This window comes from Eretmochelys imbricata, chromosome 8, assembly GCF_965152235.1.
Source record: "Eretmochelys imbricata isolate rEreImb1 chromosome 8, rEreImb1.hap1, whole genome shotgun sequence".
NCBI lineage: Eukaryota > Metazoa > Chordata > Testudines > Cheloniidae > Eretmochelys > Eretmochelys imbricata.
The window spans coordinates 108,261,381-108,283,708 of record NC_135579.1 but is presented as its reverse complement, the minus strand read 5'-3'; the positions used below and the strand labels follow the sequence as shown (position 1 = coordinate 108,283,708).

At 49.9% G+C, this 22,328-nt stretch overlaps 2 protein-coding genes across 11 annotated transcripts in view; one reads left to right on the top strand and one right to left on the bottom strand.

The window, feature by feature from the left end:
* Window positions 1-616: 616 nt before the first annotated feature.
* Window positions 617-21,556, bottom strand: MED8 (mediator complex subunit 8). 3 transcript variants are annotated; one of them, XM_077825073.1, is made up of 7 exons: window positions 21,449-21,556; window positions 14,157-14,275; window positions 10,408-10,552; window positions 9,514-9,654; window positions 9,010-9,091; window positions 4,042-4,290; window positions 617-1,125 (listed from the first exon to the last, which is right to left on the bottom strand). In XM_077825073.1, exons 1-7 carry the CDS (start codon window positions 21,452-21,454, stop codon window positions 1,061-1,063), a joined length of 807 nt encoding a protein of 268 aa, XP_077681199.1. In that variant the 5' UTR covers window positions 21,455-21,556; the 3' UTR covers window positions 617-1,060. The 3 variants fall into 3 exon arrangements, with proteins under 3 accessions (XP_077681199.1, XP_077681200.1, XP_077681201.1); XM_077825074.1 differs by lacking the exon at window positions 21,449-21,556 and adding an exon at window positions 17,969-17,989; XM_077825075.1 differs by lacking the exon at window positions 21,449-21,556 and having other exon boundaries at window positions 10,408-10,580.
* SZT2 (SZT2 subunit of KICSTOR complex) overlaps window positions 21,471-22,328 on the top strand; it is a 71,872-nt gene continuing 71,014 nt past the window's right edge. For all 8 annotated transcript variants that reach the window (XR_013346921.1, XR_013346922.1, XM_077825069.1 and 5 more), the window contains exon 1: window positions 21,471-21,567. Coding sequence is in view for 6 of the 8 variants with exons in the window: in XM_077825069.1 (XP_077681195.1) it covers window positions 21,538-21,567 (30 nt within the window). In the remaining 2 variants the exon portion in view is untranslated. The remainder of the gene's footprint in view (window positions 21,568-22,328) is intronic.

Here is a 22,328-nt window from a genome sequence, read left to right as displayed (position 1 = left end):
CAATGAACTTTATAGATGGGAGGGAGATGGGGCAGTAGTTGGAGAGGCAAGTGGGGTCAAACGAGGGTTTTTTAATATAGGAAAGACTAAAGCATGTTTGTATTGTGAGAGAAAAGAGCACGAGGAGAGTGAGAAATTATGGAGAAGAGCAAAAATGGGTGCGAGGGAGATCAGGAGATGGGACGGGATCAAGGCAAGTAGAGGCATTAGAGGAGCGTAGATAAGAAACAGAGCATCTGTGCTTCTGTTCCTGCAGCTCCCTCTGCTATGACCCTCACAACATGGAATCTCGAAGGGTGGTACAGGGTTACTCATTTTCCCCTTGGATGGATTTTTTCATTCCAGCACTGGTGCCTGGGGAATAGCTATTGCGAGTTTTACAGTAAACAAAAATTCTTCTGCTCATGGCAGGGAGTGCTGTGTCCAGGTGAAACCCAACAGCAACTCCTGGATTCAACCTCCGTATCAATATTCAATAGAGAACAAGATGCCATATAAATGGCCAGCTCCATGCCATGTTTACAGGCAGAACTGTTCTACAGCCATTCCCAAAGGGAAATGAGACTCAGGCTGCGAGGCTCCCTTGGACCTGACAAACAGACAGCAGTGGTCATGCTTGGCATAGTACATGGTTTTTATTCAATAATGGGAGGCAGGGGAAAGGGAGGAGGCAGTGCAACCTTCATGGACCTCCTTACACAAAAGCCAGGAGAAGAGTTTTCTCTGAAGCTGTTCAGGTTCTGCATTCGGATGAATGAAGCGTATGGACCCTTCCAGGCCAGACCAGGTGGGAGACAGGCTTTCCCTTGTCTGGGGAGCTCCTACCCCAAGCATGTGGCCACCAGCAGCTCCGCACAAACCCTCCAGCATTGAATAAAACCAGAGGAAGGAGACAGCCTGGAGCTCACAGGATGGGAGAGCCCACCCAGAAATCTCCCTGCTGGGGATTATGAGTGGAGGCTTGAGGGGATTTGACAGGCATGGAAGGAAATCCTGGAGTGGCAATTGTCAGGAAGAATGCTGGTGTTGTGTGGTCAGCCAGGACGAGGCTCCTCCCTGCTCATCTCTGGTATGGATGCATTGAGGCAGATTTGATGTTGGTTTTTATGCCACTGGGTATCTTACCTAGAGAAGAAAAAGGAGTTGTGAAGTCACTTGGTAAGAGAAATCATCTGTACAGGAGAGCACCACCAAAACATCAGTGCAGAAACAGCCCTATTGGGAGCCATCCAGTCCCAACCCCAGGCTCCAGGGCAGGCTGGTTAGAACATAAGAACGGCCACACCAGGTCAGACCAATGGTCTATCTAGCTCAGTATGCTGTCTTCCAACAGTGGCCAATGCCAGGTGCTTCAGAGGGAATGAACAGAACAGGGCAATTATCAGGTGATCCTCTCCTGTCATCCAGTTCCAACTTCTGTCCCATCCTAAATAAATCCTTCCCCTCTTCTTCCTGGTTACACCCTCCATCACATGTTTGCAGGCAGGTAGATTTGCTACCATTGCTCATTATTTTGGCCAAGCCATACATTATAATTTGCTCTGCTATAGCACTTTCCATTTCACAAGGATCTCAGAGCATTAATGACTAACACTAAACACTGTCTTCCTCAATGTTAATTTAGAGTTAAGGCTGCTGCTCAAAGGTGTTTTCCATCAATACTATCATTGCACATCCAGGAACTCACCAGTAGGCAGAGTTATATCCACACTACCCTCAATTAACACCTCCTTCCCCAAACATCATACCCACCACCCCTGGATTCTGTGGCAGCTTCAAGAATAATTTAGAAATTTGAGATTTTTAGTGAATTAAATAGGAGCATGAGTAATTCAATCAGCTCAGCTTTCCTTATGATTTTAATTCAGTTGTTTCTGGGCTGCCCTAAATTCAGTGTTGTGTGCTACAGAATTCTGTATTGACACTACATTGTCATTTCATTGCAGAAGCTGTGGGGGGAAGTGGCAGCTGGGCCTCCCACACCCTAGGAATGGGAGCATTTGGAGAAACACATTAACTGGAGGTTTCTGCTAACAGGACCAACCATGAAATCGCTAACAGTGCTGACATTTACATTGTCGTGGTTCATAATTATCACCCCACTGAGATAAATGAGGCCATTCTACCTCTCTGGGCCATTGTTTCAGGATGTTTGCTGACACCAGCAGACACCATTGCACTGGTTATGCTGGGTTATATTTCAAAGGATTCCTTCACAACTGTAAGGGCTAGAAATGTGTGTTTTGAATAAAGCTGAGTTTCTGGAGGACACTTACGCATCGCAAATCCATGGGCCTGGATCCTAACACCAAACTTAGCCAGAGTCTGCATCTACGTAACTTCCTTCTGCTTTGAGCATCCACAGCACTCACATTCTATTGCTCAGAGTCATGCCCATGGCGTGCCTTACCGCTGACTTCAGCATTTCTGGCTAGTAACCGACATGACAATCGAGGTCCAGACACCCCCCGGAGAGAATGGCAGTGAGCCACTGATTTACAGAACAAGAATACAGTATGCAAAGTATATTGAGTAAGATCTTGTATCACAGCTTGTCATGTTCTGAATGTGATGGCCATAATGAAATAGGTGTACAGACTGGTTATGAATCTAAGTATTTTTATATATAGAAAACTGTGCTAATAACTGGTACTACAACTTCAACTCCACCTCATAGCAGGGAGGGGCACCTCCTAAGGCAAGTGGCTCCATGTAATCGTCCATTGTCCAACCCAGGAACAGATAATGATGAGAGTTAATAGGGAGACACTGAGACATCCCCAGCTATCACCTCAAGATGGAATTTCCCCACTCTGAATAACCACATGTCACCATAGTTTTGGGGGGACCCCTTTAAAAAGGAGGCTTTCATCCAGAAACTGAGGGACACCTCTAGGCAGGAAGCTGTCAGTGAATGCCAGATTCCACCCACAGCAGGGCACACACCGGGCAACTGTTCAGAGACAACAGGCAGCTTCTATTAGCAAAGGGATTTTATCGAACATGGAAATGTAAATCAAGTTTGCGTCTTTTATGTTTATTTTCTGTGTAACTTGTTCATGCTGGATTCCCCGACTAGTTCATCTCTGAATCTCTGGCTTTTCTTGGAAATCCACTGATGTCAGCCATCTGAACGGTAGCTGCACAGCATTAAGGACCCCAAGGTTACAGGGCAGGTGGAGACAGAACCCCATACCCATCTGGATGGTCCCCAAAACCTCACAACAGATCACAGACTTTTCAAGTAAAAACAAATCCATCACTGAGAGAGCTTAACTTCTCTGAGGTGGGAGTTAGGAAGGTGCAGAGGGTGGGGGGGTAGGGCCACACTCCCAGGGCGCTCACTCTCTGCTGGGGAGCAAATACAGACAGAAGACGCTAGCCTGCAGACTGCATGCATGGTCCCCAACAGGATGCTGTGCATTCTGACATGTCTGGTTGCAACATGCTGGGAAATGTCTTTATTAAAACAGGATTCTCGGTCATTCCCAGCAGAGTGGATGAGCGTGGGCCAGGAGTGGGCTTTAACCCATGTTAAAGATCCACAGAGATTAGTGTGGCTTGTGCTGAGGTGTGGGAATAAGCTCAGTTGCACTGAGGTGAAGCCTCATGTCTAGATTTCCCTTGTACTAAGAGAATATGGGTTCGTTTCACCGTTTGTGTCCCTTTGTTGACTCCAGCTCTGAGTTGTTGTTTAATGGCAGTTTGGATCATATTGTGGGTTAACCTAGATCCCCAAGATACCGCAGTCTACTCAGCTACACCCTGGTGTCCCCCACAACTCCATGAGAGGTCTCCCTCAAAGCCAGGTCTCTCCAGCTCCATATGCTCTGCTCTCCCTGCCCTCAGCCCCCATCTTGCCTCAAAGATGTCTCTCTCAAAGCCAGGTCTCCCCAGCTCCATACTGCGTATCCCTCTGCTCTCAGAGCCCGCTCTCCCCGGCAGCACGGTGAACGTGGTGCTTGGGGTAGGACTGCTGGCCTTGATGTCCCTCTCTTCCCCCCCATACATCAAGCACTCTTAGGCATTCTTCTTATTTACCTGGCTGGCCTGCCTGTGACATCTGCACTCCTCCAAGCATAGGCTGCTGTTGGCTGGAAGCACCTGACATCTGGACCTGCTGGATGCCTGAAGCCCCTGCTATGATGGCACCGGCTCCTGGCTGACTTGCTTGGACAGGTCCCCCTGAGCCTGGAGGCCTCCGGTTCGACAGCCCTTTTCCAAACGCCACAGCTGCCACCAGTGCATTGGTATCAGCAGGGTTGAAAGTCTGCTTGTTCTGCCGTAAACCTGCAGGGAAAGAGAAGATTTCTGGAGCATTTCAACAGCCAAGTCCATTGGACAGTTCCCAGGAGGCAACCTGGGCTCACTACTGTCCTGCGTCCGTAACAATGAACTTGGCATGGATACCAGTAGATGAAATAGAATAAGGATGGGCCAGCATGCTAGCGGCACTCAGGAGACTGGGGCTCAATTCCCCCTCAAGGACTCCTTGTGTGACCTCGCGCAAGTCAGTCTCTGTGCCTCAGTTCCCAATCTGTAAAATGGGGACAAAAGCCCTGCCCTGCCTCACCGGGGTGCATGATGGTAAGTTCACTAAAGACCGTGAGGTGCTCAGACACCATGGGACACCTACGATACATCCGTGAGGCTCCATGAAGGCCCCTTTCTCTGAGATGCCATGCTGTGGACTAGCAGGTAGCAATGGAATAAGATGCCACAGCCTTCCCAGACTGTTGGAAAACCAAACCTACTTTCCAGAACTGAACATACATGGTTTCAGGTAACAGGACCATGCTAGTCCATGTTGGCCACGGATACCAGAAATACCTAAGATCTGTTTTTAAAAACAGGAGGTTTCCTGTACAGATAGAGCACAGAACTTTAGAATTGAGACTCCTTATGGCACACAAAATGGTTATTTGCCTGTTCAGTACCTGCTGCCCTTCAAGATGTGTTGCACATGTCCATTCCCCTTCAGGGTGAGCATGTGTGTTCAAGTGCACCAAAGCCAGAGCTCTTTCCCCATACCAGTACCCATCAAGCACCGCATGCACTGTCTGCGTGCTTGTGGTGTTAGCCAATGGAATAGAGGGGCAGAGCTGTCCTGACCTTCCCTCAGCTCCTTCTTACCGGAAACAGGAAGTTGGAGTCTAAGATAGAGGGGAGGAGGGTGGGTCATGGAATAGATGTGTCAATACAGCTCAAAGAACAACAGTTACAGAACAGGTGAGTAACTGTTTTTTTTTTCTTCTTTAAGTGGTTGCTCACGTCCATTTCACTTCAGGTGCAGTGCAGCAAGGAGGAGGGTTTCAGAGTCTATCTGAACAAGAACTGCAATACAGCTCGTCCAGATCTGGCATCTTCCCTTGGTGCTTGGAAAATAAATACGACTCGGGTACATATTTTCACATGTCCAGGTTGCAGCCCTGCAAATGTCACTGATGGGTACCTTACCTAAGGAATGCAGCTGATGCTGCTTGAGCTCTTGTAGAAATGAAGGTTACTCACTTGTAACTGGAGTTCTTCAGGATGAACTCTGCATATTCCCACTCATGGGATATGTTGAGTGATCTGGGGCATGGCTAGCTCTTTATTGAAAAGGCTAGCCAACTTAGTCAATTTTATATATTGTCTTTACGAAACTACAAAGGTTATTGAAATTCGCAGTGTTAAGAGGAAACCAGACAACAAAGGTGCTGCCATCTGGGAACAGGTTATCCTAAGAGCTTCAATATCTTAGACCAGTGGAAATTATACCAGAGCTAAAACACAGAATGCAGCTGAGTGAAGCCAACATTTGTTTCCACTTGGGTACATACCTGCTAAACCACAGCACACATGCTACAATCCTCTGACAGACCCTGCTCAGGGAAGAAGCTCAGACAGGCTTCACCAGTTTGGGATGCCTGCCCTCCCTTTGATAGTCTGCCCTGAGGTAAGCAGTAGACACTCATAGCTGTGAGCAGTGTTCCCTCTAATTTTTCCCACCCAGGTGAGGAATGAATTTTGTTATGTGCACCAATATGGAGGTGACATGTGACACATCACCGCCATATTGGTGCCCACAACAAAATTCATGTGGCGGGGTGGGGCCAAGGGATTCAGTGTGTGGGAGGGGGCTCAGGGCTGGGGCACAGGGTTGCGGTGCGGGGTGGGTGAGGGTTCCAGCTGGGGTCACGGGCTCTGGCGTGGGGCCGGGGATGAGGGGATTGGAGTGTGGGAGGCAGCTCAGGGCTGGGCAAAAGGTTGGGGTGTGGGGGGTGTGGGCTCTGGGGTGGGGCCGGGGATGAGGGGTTTGGGGTGCAGGCTGCCTCGGGACTGTGGCGAACAGAGAGGACCCCCCCCAGCTCTCTCCCCACAGCAGCACCTGGGATGGGGGAGAGGGGTACCTCTCCCCGCCGCGGCGGCTCCAGCAGAGCTGGGCTGGGTTGGGTGAAGAGCACCTCTCCCCAGCTGTGGCAGCTCCCGAGGGGCTGGGCCAAGCCGGAGGAGGGGCTCCTCTCCCTGAAAGCTCCGGCAGCGTGGGGCCGGGCTGGGGAAGAGGCTGGATTGGGCGGAGGAGGGACTCCTCTCCACAGCCACTCTGGCAGGGCAGGACTGGACCAGGCGAGGGGCACCTCTCCCCAGCTGCGGCACTTCCGGTGGGCCTGGGCCGGGTGAAGGGCTCCTTTTGCCAGCAGCTCTGGAGGGGCTGGGCTGGGGGATCTGCACCTCCCTAAATAACCTGCTGCATGGCTGCACAGCTTACAGGGAACTTAGGTTGTGAGCCACTCCATACAGCACGACAAAGACTATATGAGATACAACTGAGGTTGGAATCTGCAGCAGAGATACAGATTAAATTAGTCTTTCTTGGAGACCATGTAGGTGTCTTCGGAGGTGGAGCCAAGAAGTCAGATGATCTTCGTGAAGACTGATGCAAAGAATTAATTTAGTTTCTCTGCAATGGTCTTATCATCCTTTTACTTTGTTGTTTAGCCACAGTGGCACTTTTTTTGTTCTCTTACTAGGTTTTTTAATTTGGGGTACACATTTAAGTTGAGCCTCTATTATGGTGTCTTTAAAAAGTTTCCATGCAGCTTGCAGGGATTTCACTTTTAGCACTGTACCTTTTAATTTCTGTTTAACTAACTTCTCCATTTTTGTGTTGTCCCCCTTTCTTAAATTAAATGCTACAGTGTTGGGCTGCTGTGATGTTTTCCCCACCATAGGGATATTAAATTTAATTCTATTATGGTCACTATTACCAAGTGGCCCAGCTATATTCACCTCTTGGACCAGATCCTGTACTCCACTTAGGACTAAACCATGATAGAAAGAACCGGAAGAGATGAAGTGCTCGATTTTGATGGATACTTTGGATTCTTTGGCTACTTTGCATTGGTCTCAGGAGGAGGAGCAAGCCTTTATAACTATTAAACAAAACTTTGTCTGCAGGCCAAGAAAACCCTACAATTGGCTATTATGTTTTTAGGCTGCGGTTCCTTAGCTAACTTTGGACCCACACTGAATTCACAATCCAAGGAATCTGATGAATAACCTGAAATGGGAAATCTTTTCCAACTCCAAGATATGTTTCATCTTGGCTTTCTGTTTGTTTGAACTAACGTCCTCAGGTCCAACATGATGTCAGGGGGTTTAAGTCCTCTATCCCGAATGGTCTCAGTAGAGGGCTGTACCTTTCTTGCAACGGGGTCTGAAGGTTTAGCTACTGAATGCTTGGTTGCCTTGGAACTAGAGCTCAGTGCAGAGGTTGATGCCTTTGGCGTAATCAACTTCCTCACTCTGGAAATTCCTGGGGCTGATTCAGACCACCTGTTCTTTCCCTCAGATGATTTTGATACCCCCAATCCCAAAGGGGTAACAGTCAAAACTTCTTGTAATAAGAGGGCTTGAAATCTTTTGTCTCTCCTGCAGGACATGGGGAGTAAATGTGCAACAGACAGCATCACACGAAGAACGAGGTCTTTTCTCTAGGCATTTGAAGCCCCTGGTGTGGGCATCCGAAGCTGGGAAGACCACGAAACATAATGCACATCTTTCAAAGCCATGCTTCTTAGTCTTCGGCCCCACCAGAGACACCTGTACTCTCATGAGATACTAAAACCTAGATTAATGCTATTTAACTATGAACTACTGGCTAACAAACTAAACTTACTAAACTGACTGACTATCCTAAGAGAATAAAAGCACTTATCAAAGCTATTACAGATCCACAAAATCTGGAGAAGGTCCATATCCATCCCAGCGCTGCATTTGGAAGGAAATGAGATGGTTGGGTGGTGCTGTCTCTTTGTGCTAATATTTTTGTTTCCCTTTTATCTAAACCAACCTAGTGCTGTGTTTGAATTGAAGTGATTGTTAACTCCAGTTAAAGTAGCAAACTGCAATTTTGTCTCTTTAGAGGAGCAACAAACTTGTCCCCGGACAGGGCTGGGCAGTTCAGACCAGACGGTTTTGAGGTGCTTTGGGGTGGTGGTGGTGGGGGTTTGAGGTCACCCTGCAAGTAGTAACCAAGGCCGGGGAAGACCAGGGTGTGGGCTGCTGTGCTGTAGGTGGGCTGCTGGAGTCAGATCGCTGCTACACATCTGCCTTGGTTAGATGGTAAGCCCTCTGAGGCAGAGAAAACCTATATTTTGGATCTTGGACAGCACCACTCACAGCATCAGCAAGGAAAAAACAAGAAATAGCAACCTGCATGGAGTGGTGCCAGAATGACATTCCTGATAGGATCAGAACTCACCTGAATGATGCTAGTTTGGATCAATTAGATTTCCCTACAGCACAGAATACCTAATGCCTGGCACACAGGAAACCCATCTCAAACAGTCTGGATTCCTTTCTAAAAAATGGCTCTCCTGGCTCAGCCTCTCCTCCCACCACCCACCCCGAACTCTTCTCCCATAAGGCCCTTCTGCTCTCCTCAGGCCCTATGGTTTGTGTTCTACTTGACCTCTCAAGCCTTCCCCTTGGACTCTGTACCCCATCTCCACCCCAGTGCCATACCTCCACTCTCAGACTCTCGCTCCTCCTTGCTGATTTTCTCCAGCAGATTTGAGCACATTTTGTTCAGGCTCTGGATCTGTTTCTGCAAAGTGGAAATAATGAGAAAATGCAAGGACATCTCCAGCATGGTACAAGACAGCAAGGTGAGTGTATAAAACCTTTCTCAGTGGCTGTGTGACTGAATGCAGGCATTTAGGGGGCCTGGGCCCAAAAGAAGGTTGGCAGGGAACAGCCATGTGAATGACTGTGTACTCTTCATCTCTGCTGATCAAACAGCAATCCCTACAGAATGCGATGCACTTTAGGAGGAGGTGGAGCCCAATGGTCTGGGGCAGCTGGAGAAATCACAGAAGGGGAAAGGGAGAAGGGCCTAGAAGAAAAGCAAATTACAACAAGGACAGAATGGCAGGGTGTAGCAACTCAGGAGCAAGACAGAGAAATGGGGAGCCTGCGCCTGTTCTCTGGGTTGAAGGTGGGTGCAGCACCTAGCTGTTCCTCCCCTACCTGTGCCACATCAGAGCTGATTCGAGTTGCATCTGTGATCAGCTGCTTCTCCTGCTCCTCCACCTCAGGGTCGGGCTTGGTACGGAGGTGGTCCGGCACAACCTCATGGCTGAAGACTGGCACACGCCCTTCTGTCTGTCGCTGGAACAATCAGAGAATCCACGCTCAGAGCCCAACCCTCCAGCAGAGCAGTCACACAACTGGAGCAAAGAACACAGGCTACGAAGCTAGAGCTCTGGCTAACAATTTGCTGTTGAGCGATTTTGATCTACAAAGCATTAAATGGTTTGGGTCCTATCTAACTAGGTTCTTACACTACGCCTGTCCTCATAGTATCCAAACATTCTAGGGACTACCCGAGATCCCTCTTCTCTCCCAAGGCAATGCCTGCCATGACAGTCACATTTAGCTGGGATGCTTGTGCTAACAGCCCCCACATTTCAATATCGGGGGGCCTGGGAGTTCTTAGTTGCGTGTCTTAGACTGTGGAATTTACTTCCCTGTTGGTCAGTTAGTTGAGGACATGATGCAAGATGCAGACTTCTTCTGGAGAGAGCATGGCTGAGGCGAAGTTCCTGGACAGCCAGTGGGGAGGCCTGTCAGTACAGGGGATGCTCTCTCTATGGGCCTTGGCTGCACGGTGACTGCATTTTCACAAAGTGGAGCAAGGAATACAGACTGTACCAAAGTGCAAGTTCGCAGGTGAAACGATTCCACACAGCAGCTCTGGGATGAGCCACCCCTCCCCCAAACGGTTCATCCCCCTCTTCCTTCTGTGGAAAGGCCGTGCGTGTTAAGCATTAGGAGGTTGTAGGTGAGTTGGAGCTATTGCCTGAAGCACATTCCAGCGCTCCATGGGCATCTCTCAGCAGAGCAGAGCTGCCAGGTTCTTACCATGATCTCCTCATCACGGTCTGGAGATAGCACCAGGGGGATGATAACCTGGTTGCGCATTAGGGGCGTCTTCTCATGCTTCAGCACTTTGTTCAGCGTGTTCAACTGGCCTGAGAGCAGTGCAAAGCTGTCCAGTACTGAGGGCCTGGGAAGGGAAAGGGGATGAGCGAGACCTGGGAATGGATGCAGGAGACAGAAAGAGCTCTGTCACAGCTCAGCCTCAGTTCGTCATCCGCTTGTCTCTGCAAAACCCTCAGAGCCAGGGGCACAGCAGGCTGGGGGAGGAAGGGTGGTCTCTGGTATTTGTGAAAGAAGCCTACTTCAAAGGCTCAAAGCAGGGACTAATAACTCCACCTCCCCCTGTATGATGCCATGGGTGGCGCCATTCCCAGCACCACTGGAAGGGAAAAGGGGAAGGAGGTGCCTGTAGGTTTTAAATTACATGCTATGACAAGATGGCCTTCAGATCTGTCTGCCCACACCAACAGAATTCCAATGGGAGGCGAGGACTGTGGGAACTGTGGGATGTGGGAACTGTGGGATAGCTACCCACAGTGCACCACTCCGACATTCGATGCTAGCCTTGGTACTGTGGACGCACTCCACCGAATTCACGCTCTTTAGTGGGGACACAGAAGACCGAATGTATAAAATAGCTTCTGAAAATTCGAATAGAATAATTTCGAAATAATTTCATACTGTAGACGTACCCCAAGAAACGTGGAACAAACAATTTACTTATCGTATAGTAAATGTGGGTTTTCAAGATGTCTTCTCCACGTGGGTCCCTCTCAAGGTCCTACTCAAGGAGCCATGCACACAGTTTCATGCATGAGGCCCAAGCGCATCTTGAGTAAGATCCACATGGACAAAGATTCAAAGCAACAACTATGAGTTTTACTGCCACACACAGGGTGGGGCTGGGGGGGATGGCCTGGGTAAGCAGTGCAGTCAGGAAGAAAGATATAGAGGCCCTAATCAGGAGCAACAAAAGAATGAGATGGATGTGGTCTCTCTCAGATCTCAGTGCAATTCTGTCCCTGGCTGGAATTAAGGAGCTCAAGGCTCTGTTGAAGTTCCCGATTTAACAAAGATTTGGTATCAAGGAGTTGCAGGCCAGTGCTGAACCAAGGATGGAGCTCAGAACTGAGGATAGATCATACAAATCCTCATACATCCCCGCTGCTAGAACCCCTATGGAGGATGACTCCTGGTGGTGTGGGCAGACAGATCTGAAGGCCATCTCTAGGCAGGGATAAAATCCAACTGGATCTTTCCTTTCAGTGAACTCTCAGAATCTGAGAATGTTGAGAAAGCTGGCTGCACTGAGGCCTGACCAGATCCACCTGTCTGTGCCTTTGCATAGTCATTCATAGATTCACAAATTCCAAGGCCAGAAGGGACCATTGTGATCATCTAGTCTGATCTCCTGTATAGCACAGGCCAGAGAACTTCCCCAAAATAATTCCTAGAACACGTCTTCTAGATAAATATCCAATCTCGATTTAAAAATTGCCAGTGACAGAGAATTGACCAAGACATTTGGTAAATTTTTTCAATGATTAAATACTCTCACTGTCAAAAATTTACACCTTATTTCCTGTCTGAATTTGGCTAGATTCAACTTCCAGCCATTGGATCATGTTCAACCTTTCTCAGCTAGACTGAAGAGCCCATTATTAAAATATTTTTTTCCCACGTACGTACTTATAGTCTGTAAATCAGCCCTTAACCACCTCTTTGTTAAGATAAATAGATTGAGCTATTTTAGTCTATCACTATAAGGCAGGTTTTCTAATCCTTTATTCATTCTTGTGGCTCTTCTCTGACCCCTCTCCAATTTATCAACATCTTTCGTGAATTGTGGGCACGAGAACTAGACATAATATTCCAGCAGTGGTCACAACAGTGAAAAATATTGAGGAAAAATAAACTCTTTTACTCCTATTCGAGATTCCCCTGTTTATTCATCCCAGGATAACATTAGCTCTTTTGGCCACAGTACTGGGAGCTCATGTTCAAACGCTTATCCACCACGACATCCACATTTTTTTCAGAGTCATGGCTTCCCAGGATAGAGTCCCCCATCCTGTAAGTATGACCTACATTCCGTTCCCAGATGTATCCATTTAGCTGTATTAAAACACACATTATTTGTTTGTGCCCAGCTTAACCGGGAGATCCAAATCACTCTGAATCAGTGACCTGACCTCTTCATTATTTACAACTTCCCCTAATTTTTGTGTTATATGCAAACTTTATCAGTAATGTTGTGTTTTCCTCCAGCTCACTGATACAAATGTTAAATAGCATATGGCCAAAAACTAATCCCTGCGAGACACCACTGGAAACACATCCACTTGACGATGATTTACTATTACATTTTGAGACCTATCAGTTAGCCAGTTTTTAATCCATTTAATGTATGCCATGTTAATTTTATATCCTTCTAGTTTTTGTTTTTTTTTCAGACAAAATGGTATGCAGTACCAAGTCAAACACCTCACAGAAGTCTATCTATATTATATCAACACGCATCCCTTTATCAACCAAATTTGCAATCTCATCAAATAGAGATATTAAGTTAGTTTGCCAGGATCTGGTTTCCATAAACCCATGTTCATTGGGATCAGTTACACTGCCTTCCTTTAATTCTTTATCAATCAAGTCCTATATCAGCTGTTCCATTATCCTGCCCATGACTGATGTCCTGGAAATGCTCCTTCCTTTCCTTGGAGGTGGACATTCCTTTCCATAAGGACTCACTCACAAGACAAGGTCACATTTCAGAACACATGCAGCACTGAGCTGTGTAGGGTAATTCTATTCTTTCTAGGGTCTTACACTGTGTCCATCACCATGGCAACGGAATGTGTAAAATGTGGCCATTTTTAGAAGTGGGAAAAGTGGGGAGTTCACCCCCCCGAACTCAGAAACACCAGCGTGGATTGTGGTCAAACTCTCCTATGAAGTTAATCTCTGGGCAAAGACCAAATCTTGAAAATTTCAATCCCGAAGTTGAATTTTCACAGCTGAAAAGTCATGACAGCATATAGGGAGAGATGTGTATCCCTCAAGTACTTCAATGCTACGGTGATAGGCGCTGCATAAAAACCCTAGAACAAAGACCCAAACCGAGATTTAGAAATCAATTGCAACCCTGGACTAACGAGCAAGGAAACCACCCACATTAGATCAGATAATAGAACCAGACCATTTCTAGAGTGGAGAATATCATGCACAACTATCCCTACATTCCCCAGAAGTTCTCTGGCTTGTGCTATACAAGAGGTCTGACTAGATGATCACAGTGGTTCCTTCTGGCCTTAGAATCTATACAGAGCAAGGGAGGGTCCCTGCTTACTCCATTCATGACTGGTCCTGAAGCACAGTTTGCTCAGGAGCCAACACAAGGAGCAGGCACCTCTGTAGTTTGCACTTCTTCTACAAGGCTTGTGGCTGCTTCTTTGTTCAGAAGATCATCTGCCAAACCCAGTGTGTGGGCACCTCCCCTCCAAAATCACTTGACCGCCATGTGGCAACACCTGCAATTGCTAGCATGAAAAGTTAGTATTAAGAAAAGATTTTTTGGGTGGGGATTCTTTTCATGGGATTTAGCACCTGGAAATAAGGGCCACAAGTATAGTCAGGCTTCTGTGAACCCCAGCAAGCAGAATGTAGAGCACATCTTGCACAACAGGACAGATTAGCCGTGACACCCGCACTCACAAACATGCACACCCTCTTACCAGGTGAGCCGGTCATACTCATTCTCTAGCTTATAGATGAAGCTGACCAAGGAATTCTTCAGGTCAGCCACCTGGCTAATAAGCGCCTCCAGGGACAATTCGAGCTGTTTCTCCTCCCTCTGCAGAAAGCAGGAAAGAGAAGGGTTAGGACAAGGCCTAGTGCTCTCCTCAGCCCCAGAAATGCACTGAGGTCACCAGACACAAACTCATATGCATCGCCCCACTCCCCCTTAGCGGATAGAACAATACCACTCTTCCAGGAGAGAAACGTGTTTGAGATAAAATGCTTGGCGTTTCTTCTGTCACAGTCCCATTTCCCTTTGGCCAGGAACTCAGTCTCGTGCAGCTCACAAGGCAGTTGGTTTCCTGCATTTCCTAAGCACCACTAGACCCGACCCCCATACCCACCTGAGCCTCTTTCCCTCACCCTCTGCCTTTGGTCTCTCACTGACCACATGTCATTTCCAGCTGCCATGGAACCTGTAGGCTCCCATGTTTCATCTGCCATTTTTAATTTGCGGCTGGTGCTCTGACACTGTGGTGATTAGTGTCATATAACACCTAGACCCACAAACAGAGTTGACTACTGCCTTTCATCTCAAAGTGTTTCATACCTACATAGAGCCATCTCACTGACATCCTCTGGGATGGAGGGTGGCAGTCAACTGGGGCACAGCATGCCACCTAACAGATGGGTGGGTATCTGCAGCCTAGGAAGCTGGGTCAAACACTGGACTCTTACGAAAAGTACTCTAGGATCTTGGCTACTATGTTACTTACACAGTAGCAGAGTTGCACAAAATTCTTTATGAAACACAGTTGGACTAGGTCCCTGCCCCACTAATTTACCAGTGTAAACCACAAAGAGAATAATAATACACCAAGGAAGGTGGGAGAGAGCAACCAAACAATGGGAAGGGAATGCTGATTGGGAAAGCAGATCATGAAACAGTCATTTTACAGGCATCCACCCATGGCTCTCACCACACCCTTCCTGTTTCAGAGCAACCATCCTTCTCCATTCCTCAACCCTTCCCCACACTGGGTCCATCTCCCCATCCTGGTTACCATCACCCCTGTACGGTTCCAACCAGCTCTACTCACTCCTCTTCCCATTCCAATCTACCACTCCTCCCACCACCACAAATCCAGATCCCACATCCACATCCTTCTCTGCCACCTCCTTCTCCTCACCTCTGCTGACATTTGCACCAGCCCTGGTCCTCCCTCCATCCCTACCCGCTCCACCTGCCACACACATGCCCACCATCATCTCTGCCCCCTCATAGCACTATTCCCAACCTGACATCCATTCTCCTCCACCCTCATGCCCTTCCCTGTGTCCCTTTGGAACACCACGCCATTTCTAAAAAGATCACAGCCATCCACAGACTCTTCATATCTCCCTCCTACCAGCTCCTGGTTCTCACCAAGACCGGGATCCCTTTGCCTCATCCAGCCTTTGCAGCTTCCCTCTTACTGAGGCCCCTCCTTCTCTTACATTTCCCACCCTGGAACAGACCGTAGTGGAAGCGTTGGATGTCTCCTCTCCTGCTCCTACAGCTTCCACCCTCTCCCTCTTCCCCTACCTCGAACAGCACTGTATCTGAATCTTCTCTCCTCTCCCACTCCACGTTGCTCTCATCTACCATCCACTTAGCTCCTCCCCATCAGCCTTCCTCTCAGATCTCGACGACTGGCTCTCCTTCCTCTCCTCGCAATCTCCCACATTCATCCTCAATGACTTCAACGTCCACGTTGATAACCCATCCAACCTCTCAGCTGCACATTTTCTTACCCTTCATTCGACCTGCAGCCCTGGCTCAACTCTTGCACTTGACTCAGACTTCACCAAGCACTGCTCTCTCTAATTGCTGTGTTCCCTCTCTCTCACCATCACCTGCCCTCTTACAGCACCACCAATCAGCCCCTGCCCTGGAACTCGCCTTTTCTGTTTGCCTCCAGCCCATCAGCGCTTCTCTGCTCTCAACCCTCTCCCCCCATTTCTAGGATTGTTGATTCGTTCCACGCTTCTCTCACCTCCACCCTTGATTCTTTTGACCCTCTCTCTCATCACAAGGTCCACCTTGCCAATCCCCAGCCTTGGCTCACCCCCAACACCTGTTTCCTCTGTGTCCGCTCTCACACTGCAGAGCATCTCTTATGGACGAGCAGGCTGACTTCCTCCATTACAAATCTGTTCTCACCCATTTCAGTTCTGCCAGCTTCCTAGCTAAACAACACTACTTCTTCAATGTCCCCGATTCCTATGGCTGCAAAGCCAACTGCCTTCTCACCGTCTCCGACTCAGGCTTTGTCTACACTAGCACTTCTGTTGACAAAACTTTTGTGGGTCGGGATATGAAAAAACACCCCCCTGACTGAGCTAAGTGTTACGGACAAAAGCACCAGTGTGGACAGCACTGTTGGCAGGAGACACTCTCCCGCTGACATCGCTACCACGGCTCGTGGGGGGTGGCTCAACTCTGCCAGCGGTCTCCTGCCGGCGTAGAGCGGCTGCACAGGAGCTCTCACGCTGGCACAGCTGCAGTGGTGTAGCTGTGCCGCTGGAAGGTCCGTAGTGCAGACGTGGCCCAACTCTCCAAACATATCCCTTCTCCTGCCACGGGATCTCACCGATTTGGTCGACAAAATACGACGTAACATTTCCCCTCCCCTCGGCTTGCCTTTCCCTTCACCCTCCCCCTCCAACATCTCTCCTTCTGCACTGTCACACATACAGAAGTGTCTCATCTGCTCTCTTCCTCGAACCCCTCCACTTGCTCCAGTGAACCAATCTCCTGATCTCCCTCACTCCCACTCTGATCCCCACCCTCACTTTTCTCCTTAACCTCTCATTATTCTCGGGCTCTTTCCTCTCTTACAATACAAGCAAGCTTTAGTCTCTCCCATCTTAAAAAAACCAAACCACCTATAACCTCACTTGCCTCTCCAACTACTTCCCCATCTCCTAGCTCATTGAACATGCTGTCTACAGTCATGTCTGAGCTCTTCTCCTCCAATTCCATTTTAGACCCTCTCCGATCTGGCTTCCACCCCTTGTGCTCCACTGAAATCACTCTCACCAAGTCTCTAACGATCTCTTCCTAGTCAAAGCTCAGAATCAGTCTCCATCCTCATCCTCCTTGACTTGACAACTGCCTATGACACAGTCAACCATACCCTTCTCCTTGAAATCTTGTTCTCCCTTGGTTTCCATGATTTGGCCCTCTTCTGGTTCTCCTTCTAAGTCTCTAATCACACCTTCAGTGTGACCTCATCTGCTCTCCAAACTTCTGTCATTTTTCACAGGGCTCTGTCTTGGATCCGCTTTTCTTCTCACCTTATCTTTGGGTAATCTCATCTGCAAACTGAAATTCAACCACCATCTCTATGCAGATGACTCACAGATCTACCTGTCTGCTCTATCCTTGTGAAAATCTGTCTCTCTCAGATCTCCTTGTGGATGTTTAGCGGCCAGCTTAAGGTCAACATGGCTAAAACAGAGCTCTTCCTCTTTCTCCCCCATCTCTTCTTGATCACTATGGACCACCCTGTGGACAACGCCACCATCCTGCCTGCCACTTGGGCCTGGAAACCTGGGTCTCATCTTCCACTCGGACCACTCTCTAGGTCCTTACATCCAAGCTCTTTCTAAATCTTGCAGTCTTTTTGCTTAACATCTGTCAGAGATGGACTGTCGTACCCCTCCACACAAGTAAAATTCTCATCCAGGCTATCACCATTTCACATCACGATTACTGTAGCATCCTTCTCTCTGGCTGTGACAAATGCAATCTTGCCCTGCTCACATTCATTCAAAATGCTGCTGCAGAGATCATTTTTGTAGCCAGTTGTTTGACCATATCACCCCCCTCTTCGCATCTCTCTCCTGGCTCCCTCTTCTCTATTCCATCAAACATAAGCTGCTTGTCTTCACTTTCAAGGCCCTTTGTGGTCTGTCCGCACCTTGCCTATCTGTGGAACTCTTTGCCAGAGGATGTTGTGAAGGCCAAGACTATAACAGATTCAAAAAGCACTAGGTAAGTTCATGGAGGACAGGTCCATCAATGGTTATTAGCCTGGATGGGCAGGGATGGTGTCCCTAGCTTCTGTTTGCCAGAAGTTGGGAATGGGTAACGGGATGGATCACTTGATGATTCCTTGTTCTGTTCATTCCCTCTGGGACACCTGGCATTGGCCACTGTCGGAAGACAAGATACCGGGCTAGGTGGACCTTTGGTCTAACCTAGTATGGCCGTTCTTATGAAGAAGGTCCCTGTAAACATATGTAAAACTCATTACCCTTTTTCAAACTATCCTTTTCCACAAGGCCTACAAAACACTAGACAACACTTATGCTGTTGGCGCGCAGAGACCATTGCCCAGCATACCGATCAGCACTGTCTCATTGTGCTCCCCCACGTGTCTGTTGTCTTGTATTTATAATGTAAACTATTTGCAGCAGGGATTGTCTTTTTGTTCTGTGTCAGTACAGCATCTTGCACAGTGGGGTCCTGGCCCATAACTAGACCTCCTAGGCAGTACAGTAATCATAGAATATCAGGGTTGGAAGGGACCTCAGAAGATCATCTAGTCCAACCCCCTGCTCAGAGCAGGACCAATCCCCAATTTTTGCCCCAGATCCCTAAATGGCCCCCTCAAGGATTGAACTCACAACCCTGGGTTTAGCAGGCCAATGCTCAAACCACTGAGCTATGCCATCTCCCCCCCCCACCCCCCCGGAATAATAAATAAATAAAGCAGTCTGTTTGACCTATCCCATATTTTGTGATAGGTTTTTGCTTTTTTAAATGATCAAGCATTTCAGTGAAGACCTTGACAGGGATCTTCAATGTTCATGCCAACATGACAAGACAGTATTTTAAATGGCTATGTTCAAGAAGGTTTCACACTCAACTCGATAGTATTTCTCCCTCTGTCACATTATATCTCTTGAACACCACATTCAGGCATTAAGGGTCAGAACCTTATTGATTTGGGGGAAACTGGGAAATGGTGAAAATGGGAGACACAGGAAGCCCCAGCCTACTCTTCAGCACAGCCCCAGTTCCAAGTACCTCTGCAGTTATACAGAGATCAAAGTAGTTTCATAGATTCTAAGACCAGAATGGATAATTGTGATCTTCTAGTCTGACTTTGTGCATAACACAGGTCAGAGAACTGCCCCAAAATAATGTCTAGAGAATACCTTCTAGAAAAACATCCAACCTTGAAGTAAAAACTGAAGCGATGGAAAATCCACCACAACCCTTCACAAGTTGTTCTAATGGTTAGTTACTTTCACTGTTAAAAATTTACACCTTATAGCCAGTCTGAATTTGTCTAGCTTCATCTTCCAGACATTGGATCATGATATAACTTTCTCTGCTAGACGAACGGCCAATTATTAAACATCTGTTCTCCATATAGGTACTTATAGACTGTAACCCAGTCACCCCTTAATCTTCTCTTTATTAGGCTATATAGATAGACCCTCGAGTCTATCACTACAAGGCATCAACTGGATACAGCCATTGTTTTGATTTCAAATATGTCACCCTAGTTTCCCCTTGTTAAAAAGACATATGGGTATGCCACGTATTTAGACAACCTTTGTAACAACACACTAAGGAGTGCCTTTACAGTTCTCTGTTTCTAATCCATGCTGACTGCTTACTTCGAAAGAACGGAAAAATATAATCGTCTCTGTCCATGCGGTTTAGGACATGCAGAAGACCTACGCCATGATTTATTACGCTGTCATTTATACTGCCATTTTAGGTCAAAATGGCTTTCTGTGTTTTTGTCCTGGGGGCCTTTTTCTATGGCCTCTCAAAAACCAGAATATTTGTTGGGAGCTGACAATGTGTGTGTGTGATTCAAAGCAGTTGCCCTATTTGCATGGTCAGGCACTAAAATAAGGAAAAGGCAAGCAGATTAACAGGGTGTGTTCTTTTTAATCTGCAGTTACAATATTTTATAATGTAGGATGTAGTTTGAAGTTTTATGGTTTGCACAGTGGCCCAAGGCTAAGTCACCGTCCATACACTACGTTTGCTACCCCTGGAAGGATGTTTGCTGATCTTCTTCATGGCTCTTCTCTAAACCCTCCTGGATTTATCAGATCCCTTCTCGAGCTGCAGGCCCCAGATGGGGCAGGGGCTGCTGGCAGCAGGGCCCCAAGGCTGGATGGAGGTGAAGTAACCACTCTGCTCCTATCACAGCCCTCCAGCCACTCCCCACACCCGTCTCACACAGCCCCCCGCTCTGCCCCCATCTCACAGAGACCCCCAGCCACTCCCCACCCCCATCTCACACAGCCCCCCAGCCACTCCCCGCCCTCGCATCACACGGCCCCCCAGCGACTCCCTGCCCCGTCTCACACAGCCCCCTGCCCCGCCCCATCTCACAGAGACCCCCAGCCACTCCCCCCGTCTCACACGGCCCCCCCGCCCTGCATCTCAGAGACCCCCAGCCACTCCCCACCCCCTGTGTCACACAGCCCCCCAGCCACGCCACGCCCCCGCATCACACAGCCCCCCAGCCACTCCCCACCCCCGTCTCACACAGCCCCCCGCTCTGCCCCCATCTCACAGAGACCCCCAGCCACTCCCCACTCCCATCTCACACAGCCCCCCAGCCACTCCCCGCCCTCGCATCACACGGCCCCCCAGCGACTCCCTGCCCCGTCTCACACAGCCCCCTGCCCCGCCCCATCTCACAGAGACCCCCAGCCACTCCCCCCGTCTCACACGGCCCCCTGCCCTGTATCTCAGAGACCCCCAGCCACTCCCCACCCCCTGTGTCACACAGCCCCCCAGCCACTCCCCACCCCCGTCTCACACGGCCCCCCGCTCCGCCCCCATCTCACAGAGACCCCCAGCCACTCCCCACCCCCGGCTCACACAGCCCCCCAGCCACTCCCCACCCCGCATCACATGGCCCCCCGCCCCGCATCACACGGCCCCCCAGCCACTCCCCACCCCCGTCTCACACAGCCCCCCGCCCCGCCTCACAGAGACCCCCAGCTACGTCCCGCCCCCGCATCACACGGCCCCCCAGCCAGTCCCCGCCCCCCCCGTCTCACACGGCCCCCCAGCCAGTCCCTGCTCCCCCGTCTCACACAGCCCCCCGCCCCGCCCCATCTCACAGAGACCCCCAGCTACACCCCGCCCCCACATCACACGGCCCCCCAGCCATGCCCCGCCCCCCGAGGCCGGGCTGCCCCCGCGGCCGCCTGGGGCGGGCACCAGCCCCCACCTGAGACCCGCCCCCAGCGCCCCGCGCACCTGCATGGCGGCGCCGGCGGCTCCGCTCGGGGGGCCTGGCTCGGCTCCCTTCCGCTTCCGGGTCACGGGGGGTCACGGGTGGGGCGGACATGGCGGCCGCCGAGCGAGGGGCCTCTGAGGTACCCCCCCCGGCTCCCCGCCCGCCGCCCCCTGCGGGCCATGGGGGGGGCCTGGCGCTGGGCGGGGGGCTGGGCCGGGGCTGGCCCTGGGCTGGGGGAAGGGGCCGGGCCGGGCCTGGCGCTGGGGGGGCTGGGCCGGGCCTGGCCCTGGGCTGGGGGAAGGGGCCGGGTCAGGCCGGGCTGGGCTGGGCTGGGCCGGGCCGGGCCTGGCGCTGGGCGGGGGGCAGGGGAAGGGGCTGGGCCGGGCCTGGCCCTGGGCTGGGGGAAGGGGCAGGGCAGGGCCGGGCTGGGCCGGGCCTGGCGCTGGGCGGGAAGCTTGGTCAGGGGGAGGTGGGCTGGGGCCTGAGGTCTGAGCCTGATGCTGTGGAGGGGGAGGGGTTGGTGCTGGGTCTGGCTGCAGGTTTGGCGGGGACAGCCTGTGCTGGCTGCAGCGTCTGCCTGAACTGTGCAGGCTCCCTAGTGAACAGTGTTGGTGCCCTGCAGTGACTGTCGCTGTTCAGGGTTACAGTGCCGCCAAAGCCTTGGCCTGTTGTGCAAGGAGCTGCATGGACGTCTAGCAAAGCACAGTCCCTGACCCAGACCCTACAGCTTTGGCTCAGGATGAGGCATGGTGGGTGGGTGAGGATGGAGAAGCAGTATGTATCTGCAGAGACGAGAAATATGCACTTTTTGCTGTAGAAGGGTTTTAGTTAATGGAGAAAAATAAGCAGCTTAGCTGGTGTGTTCTCTGGTCGTCTCCTCCCTAGTGATATGGTGACTTG

Bases quoted from the DNA above. Each gene is read 5' to 3' on its own strand.
- MED8 (XM_077825073.1), bottom strand. The intron at 9,655-10,407 runs GTAAGAACCTGG...TGATTGTTCCAG, and splicing joins ACCGTGATGAGGAGATCATG to CGACAGACAGAAGGGCGTGT. The intron at 4,291-9,009 runs GTATGGCACTGG...CTTTCCCTGCAG, and splicing joins GCGAGAGTCTGAGAGTGGAG to GTTTACGGCAGAACAAGCAG.